This window comes from Cyrtonyx montezumae, unplaced genomic scaffold (genome assembly GCF_038088225.1).
Source record: "Cyrtonyx montezumae isolate F1298 unplaced genomic scaffold, pur_monq_1.0 scaffold_2, whole genome shotgun sequence".
NCBI classification, from domain to species: Eukaryota; Metazoa; Chordata; class Aves; order Galliformes; family Odontophoridae; genus Cyrtonyx; species Cyrtonyx montezumae.
The window spans coordinates 3,119,217-3,142,378 of record NW_027071936.1 but is presented as its reverse complement, the minus strand read 5'-3'; the positions used below and the strand labels follow the sequence as shown (position 1 = coordinate 3,142,378).

General features: G+C 38.6%; 1 protein-coding gene across 1 annotated transcript in view; it reads left to right on the top strand.

The window, feature by feature from the left end:
• Positions 1-3,601: 3,601 nt before the first annotated feature.
• RXFP1 (relaxin family peptide receptor 1) overlaps positions 3,602-23,162 on the top strand; it is a 43,967-nt gene continuing 24,406 nt past the window's right edge. The window contains exons 1-2 of the mRNA XM_065736048.1: positions 3,602-3,651; positions 18,384-18,539. Of these exons, the coding sequence (XP_065592120.1) occupies positions 3,603-3,651; positions 18,384-18,539 (205 nt within the window). The 5' untranslated portion in view covers position 3,602. The remainder of the gene's footprint in view (positions 3,652-18,383; positions 18,540-23,162) is intronic.

The following is a 23,162-nucleotide window of genomic DNA, read 5'->3' as shown; positions in this document are numbered from 1 at the left end:
TTTCATAGAATCATAGGGGTTGGAAGGGACCTCAAGAGATCATTGAGTCCAACCCCCCTGCTGAAGCAGGTTCCCTACACCAGGTAGGGAACCAGTTTGAGGTAAAATATTTGTTAACCTCCAAGGGTGAAGCTGAAACGATTTACAGGTTGTTATTCTCTTTAATGGTGATATTTACAATGGTGACATACACAGGTATGATTTGTTTACTTGTATGAGATTCCTTCTGTACAATATCAAGTGTGAACTATAGAAAAAAAAGGCTACAAAGTGCTAAAATTCTTTTAGCAATGTCTGTCTGATCGTGCTTCATTGTTATGATTATTTTATTCTAGTCCCTGTAAACTTAATTTGATTTCTGGTACTTTATAATAGAAACAAGAGGTGAACCTTCTCAGTAAAATAATAGCAGCAATTATTTGGATTGAAGTCATGAATGTCTTCTGGTAGTTCATGGCACAATGTTAGTTCAATGTTTGGGTCTTTTTCCCCCATGATTCTGAGAAATAGGAGAGTTTTAAAGCTCTGAAGTTTTAGACCAACACCATATAGCTGTCAAGACAGAAAGTCAAATTGCTAGCATGTGTAAGTAGAAAATGTTAAATAGTACCTTTTGTAGTGCTTTCAGTTTAAGCTGGTAAAGGAAACATCATAACACATACTGTGGCTTTCTATGATGTTTTTGGAGTTTCATTATGGAATTAAGTAGAAATATAAGCAAATGATGACCATCTGACTGAAACCACATGTCTTCTTTAGCAGTAATGTGTTACTGTAATGTGTTATTTCCTTGCTCTGAAAGGAATCAACAAGTTAAGACTATTGTTTTCTTGAAAACAGAACTCTAAAACACGAATATTTATAGCTTTTTATGGTTTAGTGTATAGCAACTGTTGAATCAGGGCCTGAACTGCTGATGGATCACCTGAGGTGAGCACTGAGTCAGCTGCAGGAGCACAGGTGAAGACAATGCACCTGTGTGACCAGAAGGGGTGGAGTCTGGCTCCACCTCTCCCAGACCCCATTGAAGGGCTGACCACCACTGGGGAAGGATCTCTTGTTGGAGATCCCTCCCCTGTGGAGTTCTAGGCAAGCCTTGACTGTCAGTGATAGGTAAGCCTTTTCTAATTTACTGGTTGTCTTTATACAATCTGGATGAGTGATACAAAAATATACCATCCACCTTCGTTATTTTGTGTGGGAACTATTCTTTCAGGGTATTCGCCCCACATTTAGGCAGGTGGAAAGTCCCTTACTGCCTTTCTAATGTACAAAAAAAAAAGTGTAAAAGTTTAAAAGTAAGGTAAGCCTAGACTATTTTTGGAAGCCAATAACATCCTATTTAATGATCTAATAATGAGCTTCCGTCTCCTAATTCTTTTGGTCCATATTTCAAAGCATGCTTGTTTTTATCTAACTTTAGCTCCTTGGTTTGAATATAATGACACTGAGAGAATAGGTGTCTCTTTTATGGTTTACTCATAATGGCCAGAAAGTGCTGCTGCTTTATGTATTCTTATTAAGAATGTAGGTGAAATTTAGAAGAGGGAGGATCTCAGTGGATTTTACATAGAGAATGCATTAGCAGCAAAAGTGACTTTAATGAGTACCCTTGCTAAAGGTCTTTGAGAAAAGAAAGGCATTAGCTGAATGGTGGTAATTCCCACTGGGAGCAGAGCTTCCGAAAACGTATTTGGGTGGTATGTCTTGCATTTTGTGATTGCTTTTTATTTTTTCCCCATGTCTACTTTGAGCTAGAGAATCCTGAGGTTCTTGCAGTGGATCAGACTGCTTTTTGAAGTAACAGCTCTCATTTCATTGTATTATCATGTGGAAATATTGTATTCCCAAAACATACATAATCCAATCTCAAAGGGAGGTGACTAAATGAGAAGGCCAAAGAGGAAGTTGTACGAAGGGACGCTTTGTCTGGAAGTTTTCTCTAGAACACCAGTTCTATCTCATCCATCAGTAAAGAGGTAGAGCTTGTATTTGTTTATTTGGTTTCCCGATTATATTCATTGAAAGTGTATTTGTTGTTCTTTGTGCTCAGATTCTTCCTCTAATTTCCACACCTTGGAAGCCAATTTTGGATAGGTCAGGGATTAGTCCTAGGCTGTTTAAGTGTTAACTTTTGAAAGGTTGTGTTAGGCAACTGGCTTTATATGAAAAGCTTCAAAACTAGTTTTCGTCTTATAAAAGAAATCTATAATTCATTAACTCATTTTGATTCAGATGCTGCCTAATGGTAGCATTGGCATGGTGGATGATGTCAACAGGTTTGTGGGGGGCTTCCATAGGAAGGAAACATTTGTTTTACCTCCTCTATTTTGTCTTCTTTTAGGTTAGAAACAAAATGAGCAACAGTTTGTAATATCTATTTTGCTGACAACTTTGCCATAGCAACAGCGCAGACTTCGCTCTTGCCTATGGTGTAGATTTTTCCCAGTCTCCTAATATGCCATTTCATGCTTGTGTTTGCTTCCTTAGTGTGAGAAGCTTTCTTCCCAAGGACCCGATGTGGCTCCTGGCATGTTACCAGCACTGCCTGGCCTGGGTCATCCTCACAGACAGTTGGAACTACAGAGCCATTTTGAAATGAAATAATAATACATATTAGGAATCTCTTTGAGGGCAGACAAAACTTAGCTCCCCCCCTTGAGTTCATCTCAGTGTGCTGACTCTTTCTGAACTACATCTCGCTGCACTGGTGAATATTAGCCTTCACGTGAAAAAGACTTTAAACTCTGCGTGAGTATATACGTGGTTGAGTTTAGGTGATACCTGCTGGATCTACTGGAAACTGTAAAGCCAAGGGGCAGAGAGGAATGTTCAAAGTACTGAAATAAGGAGACAATCTGAAAAAAAGCTTACTTCCACATAGCATATTTATCTGAACACCTCTCTTTGTTCTCACAGATTAATTCTTTTAGCTATGGGAGTGAGAAGCAGTTAATGTGTAAAAATGGTGATGTGCTGTTATTGGGAATAAATTACATTGTACGTTTTTCTGCATTTCAGAGAGGGGCCAGATGGGTAGAAAGGGCTGTGTTTATATATTTCACTTCCCCTTACTCGAGAAACCACCAGTTTTTATCTAAACTGTACCAAATATTTAGTCTCAAACAGAGTTGCCTCAATAAAATTGTGCTTTCCAGGCCTTCTGCATAATTGCGACTTTAAAAAAGAAAAAACAACGGCAACAAAAACCTGGACTATTGATGACAATTCTCCGGATCTGGCTGTGTTCTGTACAGCAGCAGCTCTCCCCAGGGTGGACCTATGTCCATGTACACAGCCCAGCCTTCGCCTGAACTGGACAGAGCAGCCCTGGTGCGTGAGGCAGAGCTGAGGAGCCGGCGTGCTCCCCTGAAACTTTCTTCCCAGTCTCTGCTGTGGGGTGTGTTCGTGTGCCAAGGAGGGGGAGAGAGAGACCCAGTGCAGAGGAGAGCAGGCGAGGAAGCCAGGGGAGAGAAGGGAGCTTGCTTCATGCACTGCTGAAGGCTGTCAGAGGCAGAGCGTACCAGCAGCTCACTGGCTGGGCTGCAATTTTAAGGGACAACGTTTATTGACTTCATTCACTAAACTGCTGACGGACAGAGATGGCATCTGACAGCTGCTTCTATATATTCTTGCTTATTGGAACAAAGGGTAAGTACATCTGGCTCTTTTTCTTTGGGCATTGAAAAGCGTAGAGATGATAAACTTAAGTAGCAGATTTTGAACTACGCTATCTCGGTGCTATTTTAGTGTTCGTGATGGCAATTATTCTTTGATGGAACCTAAGTATAATGCAGTCTCCCAAGGTTAGTAGCTATACATTGGGATCAATTTGGTTTTTTATTCAATGCTCTTCGAGTTGCTGTTACTAGTTATGAGCCGAAATGCAAAAATAAGGAACAGTTTAAACTGCAAACAGGTTTGCTGTAAATATTTCATGAAGGTACCTATAGAACCAGCTCATTTCAGCTGCTTTGAAATCCACATTTTTAGACTTCGTTCGGTAGTTTGCCACGGTACTGCGCAGCACTGTTGGCACGGGTGGTTCCTGGAAAGTAGATCGTGCTCAGGTAGCAGGAATTCGTACTGTCTGATTCGGCGTGTGGTACGAAAGTAGCATGAAAGGTGGAGATCGAATTAAATTCAAGTTTCCCTTCAGTGAGGTGGGAGTTTCACCTTCCCTCCTGTTTGCTTTAGTAATGTTTTCTTCATTCCAGCTGAGTGCCCTGCATGTAAGTGCTGCTTGCTCCTCGGGTAGAGCTGACCCTGTGCAGCTGCTGATACAGATCTGCACATGGGATTGTCGTGGCTATCACTTCCTTCGATCCCAATTTTTATGTTAAACATTGCTCGTTGCTGCGGTAGTGAACGCTGAAGTAATACTTCAGTAATTTTGTAGGGCAGCTATTAGTGTAAGGCTGAATTCTTTTGTATGGAACAGCAGCTGGCTCTCTGCTGCTTTTAAATTAAACCTGCTTCAGTTTTCCTGTGCATACTAAGCCGTGTAACACAGTATTTGTAAGGGTCGTTGCTCTCATTATGAGTGGGAAATACAGCCCCGTTTGCAGTTATCTTTACGGCAGCAAAGCTCAGTTAAATCTGTGGGAAAGCTAAGCAGTTCTACCATGTTTTGGAGGAATACATGATACAATTGCTCTGAGCATGGAAGAAAGACAGCAATGTTCATGTATTTGGAATTAAGCAGGCTATGATAATGAGATCTTAACAAGCCTGTGAGCAAAGTATAGCTTCACATGCGTCTGCATTCTCTATGAGCAGCAATCTGATATTTCAAGATAGTACTTCAAGTTATGCAGAATATAAACTGCAGAATTTCAAACAAATTAAGCCTTTCACACTCTTGTTGCTATAGCAAAACAGGAAAATGTTGAGACATTCATACAAGACATGCAAATTATTGTTTGCGTCTTTTCTGCTGCATTACATTTATTTCGGCTGTAGAATTTATACAGTCTAATGATATATTTTAAAGCATTTTGCAAAGTGGGGACTGTAAAAGACTACAGGCTTTCCAGTGCTGTGCTTCTGATGGCCATTCCATTCTTAGGTACACGTTGTCTCTTCATCCCTAGCATATTACAACCGTAGGAGAAAATTGCATGGCTTATCTAGATGTGATAGGGAGACGAGCAGTGCAGCTGCATATCAGTGTGCATGCCTGTGGTCTCTGCCACCTGTTAGGACTCTACTGTGCACCAGAAGTACTTCTTCTTTAGTGCACCTTTTCCTGAATTCACTCAGTGCACGGTCTGTGGCTTCTTTGCCTTCCAGAGCTTTAGCCAGCAATCTGCACTGTAACCTCACTTACATGCCTCTTCCACGTGATGGGTTTAAATCCTGCTCAAGTCTTCAGCTGATTTTAAAACAAACTCTTGAAGGATTTATAGTTGTGTTCGGAATCTGAATTTGTCTGCTTGAAGTATGTATTTTTTTTTTCATTTTCATAATTTCTTCAACTCTTAAATGAGAAATAGGAATCCCTCTAAAGTTACTCTGGACTGACCCACCCATATCCACCTTGTTATTTTCCCATTCAGCAGCTACAGTTGCACCTAGATAATTTCAGTTGCTGATTCACCTTACTCGGGACTAAGTTCTTCATTAAATCTTTGTGTGAGAAGTTTCATTCTTTGTAAAAAGAGCTGAGGGAAAAAAAAAAGGTAAATAACTGGTGGAAATGTAGCTTTTTATATACTAGTAACACTTGGCAACTGCTGGACTGCAGTATAGCCTCATGAGGGCTACACTATATCATACAGAGAATTTTCTTTGAAAGCATCTGTACTATGATCTTCACCAGTGTAAAATTATCAATTGTAACATGGTGACCAGTGAATCCCTGATGGGGCAGGTTCTGGAGCTGACAGCATCCTGTGGGTGGTTAGGATGAACGTATGCCTGAGTGCTTGAGCACCTACTGATGCTCAGAGGCTGCTTAGGCAAACAGCTGACCCTGTGCTAGGTGCTGCTGCATCTTTCCTATTGGCAAAACCATCAGCTGTAATGACCATAGTGCAGGTATTCGTCTCTAGAGTCACTTTGATTTGCCTTCCAGGGACATTCGATCTCCTAAACTTGTCATTTCCAAGTCAGACCCTTGAACAGTTCACTTATCAACCACTAAAAAAAAGATGAAGAATATTAGTATCTAGAACTACTCAAAAGGTTTATTGTCTTAAACCTGTCCCTATCTGTACGATCTGTGCCAGTACCTCACAATTTCCAGTCCTATTTCTTCTCGTTCCTACAACTCCCTCTCTTCTTTCATCCTTCCTTTCTTTCTTTTTTCCTCCTTTCCTTACCCTCATTTCAAAATGATGAGGGAAGCTTTCTTAAAACCATCTGAAACATGTAAGCCTATCTTGTTTTTCCTGCACATGACGGCTGTTTTCAAGGCCAAGATCTCTTATAGCAAATGCTTTCTGTCAACAGTGGGACGGAGCCCATCCCAAATCATCTACAGAAGTGTTTGCTTATGATCACGCAGGATAGTGCTCTTGGTTACATTTTTTTGTAACGAATTTTGAGAATGCTTCCAGATATATAAATAGGAAAGTGAAATTACTGGACCACTGAATGAGCTCTTATCACTGTGTGATAATAATTTTTGGTTAATTTATCTTTGCTTTCACTTGGGCACTTACCGAATTTCCTCCCCTGCAGCTGGAAAAACAATGTGCACCTTGGGTATCAATATGTGTAACAAAATACAGTATCCTTACAGCAAATCGGGGATGAAGGCTAGATTTCTTGATGGTTTCCTTTACTTTCAGTTAGTGATAGTGAAAAGTATACTCACTGCCTGAGTAAAGTTATCATCTGCACAGGCTGTCTGCCTCCACCTCTGTGTGAGCAAGGCTGCTTCTGCCCCTCTGGTAATAACACTCAGGGCTACCCGAATTAAAAACCTATCTGAGCATTTTATAGCAGTTCTACCAGGCTTTAACTACTTGGTCTGACATTTAACATGCAATATGGACTTTATTTCTTTTCCACCTTGAATTAAAAATACTTGTGTAAAACTGCCAAAATCAGTGGAATTTTCTAGAAAAACAAAAAATGAGGAATTGATAACTCACACGTTGAATGATTCTGGAAATGTTGCATTAAGCAAGTTTTTACTTCCTGCTTGACATTTGTTGACAGAGAGAATAATCTTGCACCAAAGTGTACTTGTTAGTTTTCTAAGTTCTGTAGAAAAAGCTACATGCTACTATAAAGATTTCTGCAGCTCTACTACTAGAAGCTTCAGTATTCTGTGCTTGCTAAGCAAAGTCCAAATTTGAATGTAGTAATTTTTTATGCAAAGCAAATTGCCAGTGCACCATCTGCACAGTATGAGGCAGGATACTAAATCCTCTTATGTCCACAGGTACTTTCTCTGATATTTTGTTATCGCTTGGAATCTAAATCTTTTTTAATATTTATTTTCCTTGGTGCTTGAAGTAGAAAATGCCATTTTTTTAAAGAATAAGAGCTTCTGCAGTATTCCTCTCCTAAATCCCTGTGTCTCAGAGATGGTGCTCTTACAAGCCACCCTGATAGGCCAGAAGAGCTTATTTGAGCTTAGTTATACTCGTGTAAAACTCATGTAAAAATTACATTAACATAATCCATCTACAACAGATTTTCCTGAATTCTAGAGGCCATTGTGGAGCTCATCAGAACTGCTACCTGTAATCTCAAGGGGGGTTTCTTGGTAGCGCTGTATCCCCTATAGTCTGAAGCCACCAAATCAGGCATCAAAATGACTTGTTTGAGGTGGTGGGGGGTTATGAGAAGCTGAGTCACTGGGATTGTGTGTGAAAAGCAGGAAGGTGAAAGCATATTGAGAAGGACTGAGCAAGCAGAGGTTAGAAGGAAGGAGGTGGGACAAGAGAGGTGAAGGGAAAGTCTAACACTACTTAGAAAAGGAAATGGAAATCAGCAAAGCTGTAAATCAGAGAAGGGAGAAACTGACAGAAATTCTGTGTAATAGGGAGCTAGCAGGGAACAGTGAATTAAAAGCTGAGGAGCTCAGAGAGGAGACCAGAGTCACTGGAGAATAAGTAGAGAGGACGGTGATCCCACAACTAGGATCCATGCTGCCACGAAATGAGTGGAGGGGGTGTAGGTGGCAGTCAGGCAAGAAGAGGTGGAAATGGGATAAGCAGCCATGTCCAAGTAGAGAAAAGAGGAGATGTGCTTGGTGAGGTGAATGGTCTTCTACCAAACTGGAAAGGATGCTCAGGATCGTCTTACTGCAAAATGTCTCCTCTTCCCACATAACATCTCTGCTCAGGGTCTGGTAATTAAAGCATTCAGATCTGGAGAGCTAAAGGTTCTGAACTGGCAATGTGACGTGGTGTCATTTTATGAAACGTGAAGGGAAAATTCATTCCCCCTTTTAAGAGTCTAGGATGTTATCTACTTCAAACAGCATTATCAGTTTTGTGAATACTGTTTGCATCAGTCATCTCAATTCCTAGGCTTACGTTATCCTATGAGCACATAGTATGTTTTCTTCACACTGTAACTCTCTGAGAATTTGCTCTTTGTGGACTGCACTCGAAGAATGAGTCAGAAATGTACAGTCAACTATGCTGTCTCTGTGAGCACTTATTTGTGGAAGAAGATAAATTGTGATTGAGGGGAGGGGATTACGAAATGATGTTCCTGGGATGAAGGCAAGTAGACTGTGGAAAGCTGATTTTCTCTTCCTACTTCTTGCTCTCAACAGGGATTCTCTAAATGGTTCATAAATGGATAATAATTATATGTCAGGTTTTCTAGTTGTTGGCTTGATAATCCTGATGTAGCAGTGAGCATTTCACATCATTTCAGTGAAATGTGTGAAAGCTATGCTTTAAGCCACCTATGAAGCTGATTCTGAAACCTAAAATTAACAGAAATGTTTACCATGTTATGTCAGTGTTTCAGCTCTCTGTCTGAATAATTCTTTATTCCAAATTGTAATCTAAAGAAATCAATGGAGACTTGAAAAAGGAAAGTCTAATTGTTGTAGATAATATTCTCTAATTATTATCTATTTAATGCTATAACTTACAAGTGGGTAGACAGCAGACTAAGAGCAAGATGTCAGTAATCTGTTGGAAGGGTCATCAAAGTGAAGGGAAAGCATCCATAGCATTATGTGGATGTGAGTTTGCAGAAATGCATTAAATTTAAACACGTATGACAGAATTGCAAGGTATTATAAAACTGATGTTGGCACTTGGTTCCTATCGTAGGGGAGGAAAAAACAGGAGGCACAGCTTGGAAAGTGTGTTATAAACCAAGCCAGCAATGGAATGTATGATATAAAGAAGTGACTTTGTATATGCTAAGGGGTAACACAAAAATAATGTTCCTTACCCATCATGCTTGTCCCATCAGTGCTTGTGAAGGATCCAGCGTGCAGTTGGCCTACGTAACAGGTCAATACAGACACAAGGAAGCATAGCTCCTTAGGAAAATGTGGGTTTGAAAGATGCTCCGCAGCCATCAACTGTGGCTTGTGGGGGGGAACTGGCCCTGGGGTAGAGAATTGTCCCTGCATAGCCTGCAGTGTGGAGGGAAAACCTGCTGATCCTGTGGATGAGTGCATGTGAAGCCTCTGAGTAGAGCTTATCCAGAGAGGATACCAAATCACACAGCCCTGTGTATTATAGGCCCCTGCGTTTTCCCCCTGTGTGTCCAGTAGTAATCCTGAAGGCTTTACTCACAGCGTTTCATAATGAATTGTTTTTGCCCAGAAGAGTGCAAGTAGGACTACAGCATGGCACTAAGAATGGCAGAGGTCTTCAGATGGATGAGACTTGAACTGCCAAAGCTGGAGGACACTGCCTCTTCCTCCTTCATTCTGCAGTGGAAATTCTGAAATTCAGTTGATCTGGGAGAAGTCTTACTCTGACTAGACGTGGTTGTCAATGCAGTGCTGAACGTGGTAGTGGGGGAAAATGCACTCTACTTATGATGTTTGGGTTTGGTTGGGTTGTGTTTTTTTTTTGGTGTTTTTGTTGCATTTGTTTTGGGTTAGAAAATCATGAATGTTTTCAGGTTCAGTGTTCTGAAATTATAATTTAAAAGGAAGCTTTAAAATAGATGAGTTAGCAATAGACCAGCACTGATTTAGAATCAGCTAATGAGAAGAACATCGTTTCCTGAAGATCTGGCCACAACACACAGATAAAAGTTTGTGCTGCATGCCAGGGGCTAGGAAAAAAAAATGAATCTATATTAGTGAATCTAAAAGCTAAGTGATTGTGGGTAAAATGTTTTGAATAGGCTGGTTAGTGGTATTGCAGATGACAAAGATGAATGCATTTTTTCAATGTTTGAGTCTACCCAGCTACCATGAAAGTAAGCTTCCATATATTGCTTTCTAGTCTCCAATTCTATGCTAAGCTGTTTAAAATAACTGTTGTCCAGTTTCACCTAGGAAACATATACTGCTTTCTTGTGGCAAGCCTCTGATCTTTCGGTATTTTCTTCAGATTGCAAGATCTATTATATAAGAACATTAATTTCAAAGTGTTCCTCACTCATTCCTTTCAAATTCCTCACATGTCTGGTTTGGAAGTCATATCCCTTGCAAATGTTGCTTTATCTTTGATGCACGTTTTCAGCACCGTGCAGAGAGCAGCTTCCCTCTTTCCAAATTCATGTCAGAAATGAATATTGAGCACTTTGGCTTTTCCGTGCTCCTAAGGCTTATGTATAAGATCAGTGAGGTTTTTATTTTCCTAATGTATTTTAGAAAAAAACTATTACTCTTTATTAGGTGCTGATAATTTCTCTAGCAAGCATATGTAGACTTTTTATCACTGTTAGATGTATAACAGTTTTCTTTTTGTTTGTTTTAAATCTTTTATCTACGTGCTCACCTATGTTTTCACTTTCTAGCCAGGTATATTTCTTGCCCAGAGAAACAGCTCTTATACCTGTGGATCTGCAGAGCTTAAGAGAGATTTTTAAATACTGCCTGGTTAGGAAGGTTTTAATTCTACTTATCAGTTATGTCAACAGCTGTTTTAAGTACTGGAATGTGATCTCGTAAGTTCAAATTATACTGTTCTTGATACAGCTGTTATATAAGCTGTGCTCTAATTCTTCTTCTTAGTCTTTTTCTTAATGGCAGGACATTTTTATGGTGTTTGTGTGCTGAGACCAGGGCTGCCTTTCTGCATCAACCCTCTGAATGCCATGCTCCGTGTGGTGACCGGAGACCTGGGTGGCACAGCAGATCTCAGCCAGGACGAGCCTCTCCTCCAGCACTGCCTCCTGCCTCATGTGCCATGCTAGGGATGGAGTTCTTCTCACCTTACCCTGCTTCACAGAGTGTGCTTTCTTTGCTGCTGACAGTGCAGAAACATTCAGTGTTAGGAAAGGGCATCATAGCACGTTGCTTTAGCTGGAACCAGGGTCAGGAGGAAGAGGAGGAGGAAGAGAATGTGGAGGCTGACTCTATCAGTAGGCTGTGCAGGTGGATTGCTTTGTCAAACTGCATCTAAAATGGAGATATACATCTGGGTGCAGTGTCTCATTATCTGTCTTCCTTCTGATCCATTAATATCCAGGCAGCTCTCACCTACACGCTGTTAATGCAGCACTTCTTTACTTGCATTAATGATTTTTACCTGATGTGAAAGTTAATCTCATGAGTTGGAGAGCATTTCTAATTTATAGCACCATAACTAGAGGATCACAGAATTGTAGGGGCTGGGAGGAACATTGAGAGATCATTGAGTCCAACCCCCCTGCAGCTCCCCAGCCCAGGTTGCAAGGTAGGCGTCCAGGTGGGTCCTGAATGTCTCCAGACAAAGGGACTCCACAGTTGTTCATGGGACTACTTTGGGAAAAATAAGTTAGGGGATACTGTGCTTAAATTATTCTTGGATTCCAGCTTGTGAATACTTGGTCCAAACAAAAATAAGTAAATCACAAAATGTGTGCTATTTTTATTATGAGTCAACATCACTTGCTGCTGTAAATGATTTTTCCCTGTTTCTGATGGCTAGCTAGTGCCTTTCTGGTCCTCCCAGGTGGGATGGTACAGCCTGGTATTGCTCTTTAATACACTTACACTGGTGCTTTCATTGTTGTTCTAGGCCCTGAGTTTCATACGTCTAGCTTTAGACTTAGCATTGCAGCAATACAAAATAAAAATTGGTGACACCAATGAAAGCCTACCTCAACGTATTTTCTATTGGAAAAGATGTCAGAATACAGGGAGAGAGCTCTTATTTTTAACAGAAATAATAGTCAGGCATCACTGCAATTCTGCGTATTTGAGCAGAGAGAGGAGATTGGGAGTAACAAAGAGGTTTATTTCTGCTCAGTAATTTGCATCTTTGTTAGACATCATTGAAGATTCATCCTCTGGGAGTGCCGTACAAAATTTGAGCTCCCAGTCAAAATTCTTTGTACTGTGTATGGAAGCTTTCTCAGACAGTAGTAGCTTACTAAGTTCTTTTCTGTGCATCAGAATCTTTTTGTACTAAGCTCTGTGTAAGTGGAACAAAAAAAGTAAATTAATAAAAGGTGTAGAGCCAAATCCTCTGGCAAGCTACCGTTGCTGTATTACTCTGCTTTCAGCTTCTGGACATAGAGCAGATTTTCTGGCAGCTAGGCAAAGAGGATGTTTCAGTGCTACAGCTGGATTAATTAGGCTGAATTATCTGTGGCACAACTGATAAATAACTTCAGTAATGTTGCTATGAGATTGGAGACTATATTTTGCAAAAGATGGTGTAAATGTTGTGCTTTGGAAACTTCCTGGTATGAAGGCATTTTGATATGCACAGCAAAGCATAAAGATGCAATATGAAATTAATACTTGAGATTGCCATGTCATATAGGCACCCTAATATAAGCATATATATATTTTTTTTTTTTGCTAAAATCCTTTGCTCTATACTGTGTTTAGTGGGAGCGAATGTTTTACACAGTATTAAAGTTTTGGCTGTAGTTCAAGTACTGCACATTCCTAGAATGGTAGCTGATAACAATCATGTGAGTGTAAATGTGGTGCACTGCAATTGAAAATTGTAATTCTGATATTGCAATTGTCAATATTATAAGAAGCAAGCAGTAGAAGTGAAATTGTTGCAAGCACTTGAACTTCTGAATAAATTATGGACATCGGAGTTGAACAATTAGCAAAGGAGAAGAGGAGCAAATTGCAGATGAGGCAATGGTGTTGGTAACAGTTGGATTAATATCCCTGTGGAGATCTTGTACAGGTGTGGAAATCTTTCAAGGCAGTGATGTCCCCAGGGTTAGTGCTATTCTATCTTTCATCACTACAGCATTGCATGTATTGTTCTACAATTTTTGCCCAAGTTGGTCGCTCCCAATGAACATATTGAGTGTTCAATTGTGTAAATTGTTTCTTATTCTTGTATAAAAATAGAACATGTTTTCAATAATTACTTATTGACAGCTTTATTACGTTAACAGTTATACATTAACAGAATGGGATTCCCATCATATATTGGCAGAAATCACCAGGAAAGTTTTCTCAGTCAACTTTATTAGAGCCTTTTTAAGATTAGGTGCTGAAAGAATTTCCACAATTTCCGTGACAAATCTGCACCCAGTTAAATAAAAGCATACCAAAGTTAATTTCATACTTTTATTCAGAAACTGGATTAATTTCATCCTACTCTTTATAATAAATAGCCCCAAAAGGTTTTTTTGAATGGAAATAAGCTAAGTAATTTGGAACAAATATCTAAATATCATTCATTTCTAGATATTATTGAAATGAACAAATCTGGATCATGATTAATTTAAAGGATAGAAAGAAAGGCAGCTATTATTTTTGCACAATCATCTTGTGCTTCTTCCTGCCATACAGTGATTTAAATGCTTCTGATTACATCTCGTCAGCCACTTGGCATTACTATTCTTTGTCATTTATTCTTTTTTTTAAGCTAAAGAAATTCAATTACAAACTTGTATTATAAACTTATTCCAATTTTTTGTCTTTGAAAATAAAGGTTACAGTCCCACGAGCTCTCCTCTGTATCACACTAAAGGTTTTTGGAAGCCATTCCATAGGCCCTTCAAATATCTTTCAGCAGAAAAGAAATATTTTAATCTCCTGTCATTTTGAAGTGTTCAGGTTAGTACAAGAATGTCAGGCAAAATCAATTTCAACTTGAATGTTTTCTTTGACTTTCTGTTTTAATTGAGGAAAACATTCTTTTCCAGAGCAGTTAATTCAAAAGGAAATTTCCAGTCCTCTTTTACAGTAATCTATTTGCCACTGTGCCTAGAAGGACTGAAGCAGTTTAAAAAGTTATGGGTTGAAAAAGTCTTCGCAAGTGATAAACTCACAGTAGTCTCTGAATATCTAAGGCTTTTGTAGGTAAAATAGCTTTGCACAATAGTAAGTACAGGGTGAATTCCTTGCTACCAAGATCATTGTAATCTTCTCAAATTTAAAAAAAAGCATTGAATTTCCTCAACTTCTTCAACTAATTCAAAGTGGAGGGAAAAAAAAATAGCTTGCTTGGCTGAAGGTATTTGAGAGTCATTTTGGACTCCTGACAGCGAGTCTTCATCTGGTGGTAATTTCAGAAAATACAGCAGTGTTTACTTGACATTATGAGATGCCCTTATTTGAACCTATAGTAATACAACTGAGACTCATGTGACTAGCAGGTACCAAGCAGTGAGTCATGATGCTTTGATTGGTTTAATTGCACTGTCTAATCAGCCCAGTCTTGTTTTCAGGACTGAGTCATATTCACTTGTTTTATGACAGCTGCAAGTGACTGCATGAACTTGTTCTTCTCGTGCTTATCTCTCACTTGGAGTCTCAAAAGCCACTTGTAAACCTGTCCCAAGAGCTTGTAAGAGCTCGTGCAGTTTTGTTGAGGGTTGTTTTTTTCTGTTTGTTTTGTTGTGGTTTGCTTGTTTGTTTTTGTGTTTTTTTTTTAAGAGAATGCAGAAAACTAGTGAGTTTCATTAATCAGTTTATCTTGAGGAAAAGCTGTGCTCTCCTGGGAATATCTTGTTCTTTGGCTTTCCCTGATGTGTTCTCTTTCTTGAATTCTTATAAGAGATTAAAGAAGGGCTGACAACCCTTCTGCATCCCTAGAGGACACAGTTGTACCTTACACTAGATATCAAGCCAACTTTGGTTATTCCTTAAAGAGAGGAAAACTCGGGCAGTGTTTAATTAGTCTCACATTTTAAAGAAGAACAGGAGAAGAGCTTCCTGCATTCTCCAAGACAGAGATTACAGATGCTGCTTTGAGGCACTTTATTTCTATGGCAAGTCTGGATACGTTTAAAAGGTGTACAATATGAACTCTTGTTCTCTTTTTGAAAGTTTGAGAGCAATTGAGTTGGTGGGGGGAGAGCACAAAGTACACAGTAGTCAGAAACAGACCCTGATTTGCAGAATCATGAACACATACTGTATGTGCATGTGAGCATATAAAACAAAACAGGTTCATCTTCGAATATTGACACAAATATGCAGCAGTGACCTAACTTAGGGTTAATGAAAGAGGAACAAAATAACTTTTTCCTCTTTTAGATTTAGCAGCAACGTGAAACAGTTGGTGACACTACTATATAATCATTAATCAATAATTTTGGAGCTACTCTGTCAGGAAATGTAGGTGCTTGAAAGGGCAGAACAGTGGAACATGAGATATGAGAAGAGTGGCTCAATTTTTTTGCATTGGAAGAACAATAACAGGCTGACACATTTGATAATGCATGATAAAGACAAGATATGATAGGTCATTTTCTTGACATGATGAACTCCAGAGTCAGAACAGTCTCTATTTGCGAAATGGGAAGCTTAGTTTCTTTTTTAAATTGCTGTTGTTGATGTAGTGCTATCTTTATTTTCCTCGCATAGAAAACACTATTTTACATTCCTCAATCCTAAAGAGAAACATTTGAATACTGTCTGGTATTTTACAGTGGCTTTTACTTTCTTATCTCCTACCTTCCTTTGTCAACTTGAATAAATATTTTCCCAGAGGTTTTCCACTCATAAATCCCCTGTGACCTGTATGGTCCAAACTTCTGTCTTTTTTGCATAAACAAAATGATGTTAACAAGTCAGTGGACAAAGACCAGTGCTTTCAGTGATGACACTGGGATGATCTTGTTAAGTGTTGATGCCTTAATATCTTCCTTCCCAGTCAGATATTTACTTGACAGAAAAAATAAATTTACAGAGAAATCATAAAAATGACATAATCTTTCACTGTGTTCAGGAATTAATACTTTTTAACTAAATAACGCTTTCTTAAAATCTATGAAAGTCCATTGAACTTAGCTGTGAGAATATAAATGCCATAATTTGTCATCTAAAATGTTAATATATCAGCCCCCTTAAGTGCAAAGTTTAGTCTGGATAAATGTTGAGTGTATACTGTACAGAGGTTTTGAGGGTTCTTTTCATTTCTATTTGATTTTTATGTAATGATATTTCTTACCAGGTATCTCAGTTGCTCGGATTGTGACAGATGCCTGCAGTGAAGGGAGCCTCAATTGTCTGTGATTTCAATGTTTTTCTGCAGTGTGAAACTTCAGGCACTAAGGACCACATGTATTGGTTTGCTTAATGCTTTATAGTAAGCCTGCATCAGGTTTTGTGCTGATTATTATTAAGTGGAATAAATTAAACAAAACACTGTTAGTATGAGCACAGAGCAGCAGAGAACCACGCAACAGTAGATCCATCCTGGGATTGAAATATAGCTTTATCATCCTCCCTATCCCTGTTGGTCTTTGAAGGTATATAGAGACTGAAATCAAAAGTCCATTTGAGTCATTACGTAAGTTACAATTGTCTTTTTAAAATCATACAGTGATTATTAGCTGCAGTGTATGGCAAGACACTTCTAATAGCAAAGACAATTCTCTGCCTATGGGAATAACCAAAATATTGATCCCAGAATTTCTTCCTATTCCCACATTTTAATTTACAACAGTTGTAAAGGTCATCAAGGGTTTAACAGGTGAAAATTCTTAAAGAAGTATGAAACTGAAGTACTTAATCCTCTTAAAGGTGATTCCCTTAGTTTAGGAGGAAAACAAGGACAAAAATGGGGTGTTGTATAGTAACACGCCCTTTGTTAAACCTTATAAAGCCTCATAAAAGAATCATATTTTGTCTTATGATTGTAACCTTGAAAAAAGTTGCATGTTCAGATACTGTAGTGCCACTTCCAAAACAAGCATCCCTTTACTTACAGTGAAGATTGTATAGAGTATTTCAAGTCCTCTAAGAAGCAATGAACCTTCAACTTGCATCCTTTCACTATAGCATCCACCAAATCACGTTACCTATAAAGATTATCTGATATATTTTGAAAGTACTTCAAAAATTAAATTAGCAGTCCTTTGCAGAATGACACTGCGTGAAGCCTTGGGAGTGGGAAGAGCACCAGGTAGCATTGTGAGCTGATGGTGCTTTCCTTTCTTTTTGATATCTGAAGCAGAATCAATTGAATTCTAGATTAATTTTAAACTCTCATCTGCTCACGGAAAGAAGTTGATCTTAAAAAGAATTTAGAGATGGCACCCTGTAGACCATTACAAAAGCTCTTTGTAGATCAGTTGCACTTGTCCTGGAAAACTGTTGATGGCAGCAGAATTTGGCCCTTGCATTCACTGATGGGACAGACATCATGCATCTGCAAATGTGGGGAGCTGAAGTCATACTAAGGAGAAAAGGAACAGTAGAATCCAGTTGCTGAATCTTCCAGATGCCCCAGCTGACCCTCATTGGCATTTTCCTTCATTTCTTGCATGAGATGCCTGTACTCTTTCAGTGGATTTCTATAAGCTGTAGGCTTAGATGCACAGATCTTGTTTCCTATCAATTTCAGACCCATAAGTTCTGAACCACGTTTTGTTTGGAACAGGCTGACAGCTCTTCTGAAGGATTTGTGGTCTCCGTCTTCAGCAACGCTATGTCACGGACTTAAGCTCACTGTCATTGTACTTTGATCCTCGATCAGTTTATGTCCAGTAATTGCTGACTTTGTATCAAAAAGATTTATCCATCTGGGTCTCAAATTTCAGCACAAGTTAATATAATCAATATCTATATAGCATATCTGGCTTAGTGCTTTAGTAAATTAATTTTTAGTGCAAAGTAAAAGTATCCTTTTAAATATTGGCCTTAGGTCATTTTTCTTGTTTGATTAGCATTTGCATCTTGTTACTAGGATGCATGGGGAGCAATTACTCTTGTAATTGCACATCCGATGAACTAATATGCATTTATGACTTGGTATTCACACTCAAATGAAAATGAATATTTACAAAAGCATAATCTCAAAGATCTGTATATTTCTAAGAGCGTATCTTAAAGTAAGCATATTTCTTCTGTCTCTTCTCAGTCATTCGTGACTCTTTGGAAGATCCTGCATCCAGAGGCAGTGCTGCCTGTCCCCTGGGCTACTTTCCCTGTGGCAATATGACAAAGTGCTTACCCCAGCAACTTCACTGTAATGGTGAGGATGACTGTGGGAATCACGCTGATGAAGACAACTGTGGTATGTTGTTAAGGCTTTCCTTTGTTTCTGTCAATCACTGGAACCCATGCAGCAAGTGGACAGTTGCAGAGTGGTAGCAATAAGAATGTTATGTGTATGGTAGGGGATGTAGTAGATACTGACTTTCCCAATAAAGTTTCACAAGAAGCCATTAGCTAGGAAGGAAGGACCATATTTGTATGTGCATGGAGACAAGAAAAATAAAAATTAAACTATGAGCTCAAAGGTTAAAGCTATATACACTAGAACAAATTTTTCTGAATGATAAAATTTGAAACAAAATGTGATAAGTGTATCTTTCATTAACAATCTCAGCAAAATCTATGCCATGTTGGAACTGTGTTTGTTTTCATTCCACAACTTCTGAAAGTTGTGCCCACATGTAGTATTTTACATCTCTGCCTATCAAATTCTAGCATATTGCTCCATGTGAAAATTACTTTTGGCTCTGCTTCCATTTAAAATACCTGTGGCTTTTTCTAGCTTTATGTCACTTACTTCCACCATAAACATACTTTTCATTGCCAATGGTTAAAATCCTGAACAAAACCGACTCTTGTTCTGTTATTCTTGTGTGCACATCACCTCTTAAACTGCTTATGTATGTTCCATTTCTGTATGGTACCAGGAAGTCTATCGTGCATGGACTTGCTAAGTGTACAGACTGATCAAGTGGGGATTAGAACTTAGACAGCTTTGTAACAGGATATACAGGACAGCAGAGTCTGCAAGGCAGCTTGGCTGCAATACGGAATCCAAGTATAGTAATTCAGCAGTGAGCTAAAGACCATTTCTGAGAGCCTAAATTATAAAAGATGACAAGTTTTTGTATCAGCGCTCTGCGAAGTTAGTATTTTTTTTCTTGCATCTTAACCCACTGTTCTCAAAATGCATACCTTGCAGAATCATTATGGCCAGACTCAGCAGTGATGTTTTCTCTTACACTGATATAGCAGTCAAATTTTATTATTTGACTAGAAAAGTAATTACGTTGCCTGAGAATGTGAAATGTTCTGCTGGCGTTTCTGTAACATTCCTATACTGAAGTGTGTGTGGAAATCGTTGTTGGAAAGACCTTTTTTCTACCATTCATCTTGCTTAAAATCAAAGAAAGAAGGTGCTACCAATTAGCTCCCAAGACAAAGATTCTATCTAGCTATTTCTTTATGCTGCAGTTTCCGAGGACCACTTTAGTGTGCCTGTCTTCACACCAGGTGTTACAGCCAGTTCTCTGTACCCTTCTTTTTAATTTACAACCAGTTTTAAGTTGAAGTCATTGCTCCTGGTTACGGAAAAGCAATTCAAAATTAAATTATTCCACTGAAGCAATTGTTTCATGCAAAACTATAGTAACTTTTAATCTTATCCACAAGGTACTCTAATTAAGTGACTCAACTTTTAAATTCTTGCACACTTCTGTCTTGAGTAAATTTGAATGAGACATTTGAGGTGGTAAGTCTACAACATTCAACCCAGTGTGTGTGGTAGGATGGAAAAAATCAGTATGGACCCTCACAGGAATTCAGAAATACCAGATACATGCTTCTCAAGTACAGCTAGCTAGAACAACTGCTCCACCAATGATGTCTTTGTAACGACAAAGCCCTATCTTAAGCCTACAGAAAAATACTATAGCAAAAGCTTGCATTTATCTTAAACCAGCCTCATGAATAAAGGAGTTGCGAAGCCAAAAAGAAATCATCCACAAACAGTAGTTTTTTTTGTTTGTTTTTTTTTTTTTGATGGAAAAAGTGATATCAATTGAGATTATTTTCTTTTTTTTTAAAAAAAAAGTTATTTTGAAAATCATAATAATGCCATTTCAAAAATCAGGTGAAATTGGTTAAAATAAAAAAAAAAGAGATACTCTGAACATAAGACCAACCCAAGGTCCAGCTGTCCAATAGTAACTACTAGATGTGCAGAGTATTAATAGAAACTGATTACTGAAGTAGCACTTTTAAGAAATGTTAATGAATTAAACAGGCGGAGGGGGAATCAGCATAAAAGCACACTTAGATGTTCAGAGGGAGAGTTGGTTTGTAAAAACCTTTACATGACATTACAACAAAAAGGCATACGTTTTTCTTCTACAGTTGTCAATTGCAGTGTGATACAAAAGCTATCTGACTACTCTACTGCAAATTGCTTAAGTTGGAATCTTGAAATTCCACATGCAATATGGCTAATCAGCAGCACAGTTTAAAATTTGCCTGCCCAGTAACTTCCTAGATTATTGCTTTTTGTTGTTTGGTACTCATTATACGATATATTAACCTATATTTAGATCTCATAAGGCTTTATGGAAAGCTGGGAATAAAAGCTGAAAAAAACTTATTCTCTCCATGCATCAGTGCAAGAGAGACAACATAAGAGGACTCTAAAAGTATTGACATTATTCAGTCAGAAAAAGGCTGGTGTCTGGGCTCATTGTTAACATACAGCTTGCAAGTTTGCCAGGCTGCTGAGAAGCTGTGTCCTGGGCCCTTGGCCTCTTGGATGTTCCTCTAGACCAGACATCATTACTCTGTGCCCCCATTGTATGCATACTGCAAACACATTATAGACATAGATTGGAAATCAGCAGAGAATTCACTAAATATTCCAAGTATCCTCTAGCAATTCTGCCCCTTTCCTCTTTTTTTGAGCAGAGTTCTGTAGTTTCAGCTTCATTCCTATAATGTTCGTATTTTGTAATCCTTGAGAAGATTTGCAGTGTTCATTCTCTTTCACACGCTGCATGTCCTGTAACAGTAAAATACGATTACAGATATTTGAAATTAACAGGATTCTTTGCTGACTGATGGATGTCTCCAGATGAATAATAATAGTGATTTCTGTTCAACCCATGCACATAACAATTCGCTTTGTATGGCTTCCTTCACTTCTGCTTTCTCCTTCCTTTCCATCAAGCTCTCTGTCAGAATAATAAATTCAAAGCTATGAGATGCTGCTTGAAATTAGGATAATGGGAAGAGTCGTATTCTAGATCTGAGATGGCCGTGGCAGTTCTTAACCTCAGGGTGAGGATATTCTGTTTGACAGTTCAGCTTCAGCAGCATTTCTTCCACTTGGCAACCCTTCTGTAGAGGGGATATCCATAGTCAGTGTGTTATACAGAATGAAGCTGCTCGCGTGAGAAAATTCACATGCCTTATTCACCCTGTTGGGTTTCCAACCAATAAAGTAGTGTGTGTGATATCCTGATGGGGAAGAGCTTGAGGCAGTATACTAAACAGCTATAAGAAAAGGAGAGCAGCAATTTGTCATGCCCTAAGTGCTGACGGATTGTTTTCAAACTACCACTAGATAACCTTAAATGTGCATGGAAAATACAATCTTACCTTTTGAACTTGAAAACATAGTCCATCAAGTAGTGTGTGGCTCTGCAAGTTTTCCATAAATACAATATTTTTAAACAAAAATTATTTATGTGAAGTTTTATCATTTGTCATAAATGCTTGTGGCTTTGAAGAATTTTCCTTTTTAAGGTTAAGTATGGTAGTAAATTCTTCCCTGCTCTTCTGCCCCTAACTCATCCTTTCTGAAATACTGAGTTCTTCATAAGGCAATCAATTGTGATGTTTAGAAGTTTAGCTTATATCATGTTTCTCTTGGAACTATTTTTATATCTACGTTGAAATAATAAAGGTAGCAATTCCAGCATCCTTCTGTGCTCAAGCCTGACTGAATTCAAGTAGGCAAAACAGCTTGAGTTTGATTGTCCCACTGAGGCTATGTTTGATTTCAATCATAATGGCTTCAGCCTAATTTCCAAACTTCGGCCGGGTCAATATGGGAATCGTCTATGGAGCAAGTAGAATAAAAAGTTATTTCTCATGTTGAAGACATTAGCAGTAACGCTGTAGAATCAATGTACTCTAACCTAGCTCTATGCGAAGCCCAATGGCATGTTTAAAGAGCCAAGAGCATACTCACAGGGAGAAACATTTTGAAATCTCTGGTTTGACAGAAATACCCAGTGATAAGCAAAACAACTAAAACCAGCAACACTAGACAAAAGCAACAGCTGTTGAACTCAAAACAAAAGTAACAGAGAAGTATCTGTGATGTAGCTCTTCAGCCAGTCCACCTGTGTTTTATCATCTTCAATTACATTTGTTTATATGAGCATATTCTGATGTGACAAATAGCAAAAGTGTATGAAAACTTGAATCATAACAACTCTTACTTTGGACAGAAAGCAAGTACAGTTTGCCAGAAATCATCAATGGCTATTTTTTAAACTACCAACTCTGAGTATCATTAGGTACTTTTTTTCTCTTAATCTGCTCCTCAATTAAGTATTTATGTTTAGGAACTTCATCATTCACTGTTTTCCTATCTACTTCGAGGGCTGAATGAGCTGACTTCTGTCTTAGATAGAAGTCAGCTTTTTTGAATAAATATTTCTGTTATTACATGTAGTGATAAAAACGTAATCAGTCTAACAACCTCTGTGTAATTATCTACTCTAGATAAATCAGTAGGTCAGTTATCTTTTTGCACTCTTACTACAAAGTACTGCAAGAATTCCCAGTGCACTTTACTGGTACTTTACGTGTCACCTTGTAAGATCTTTGTTGAGATTGACTGTAGGGTTCCCACCGTTCCTCTGTACAA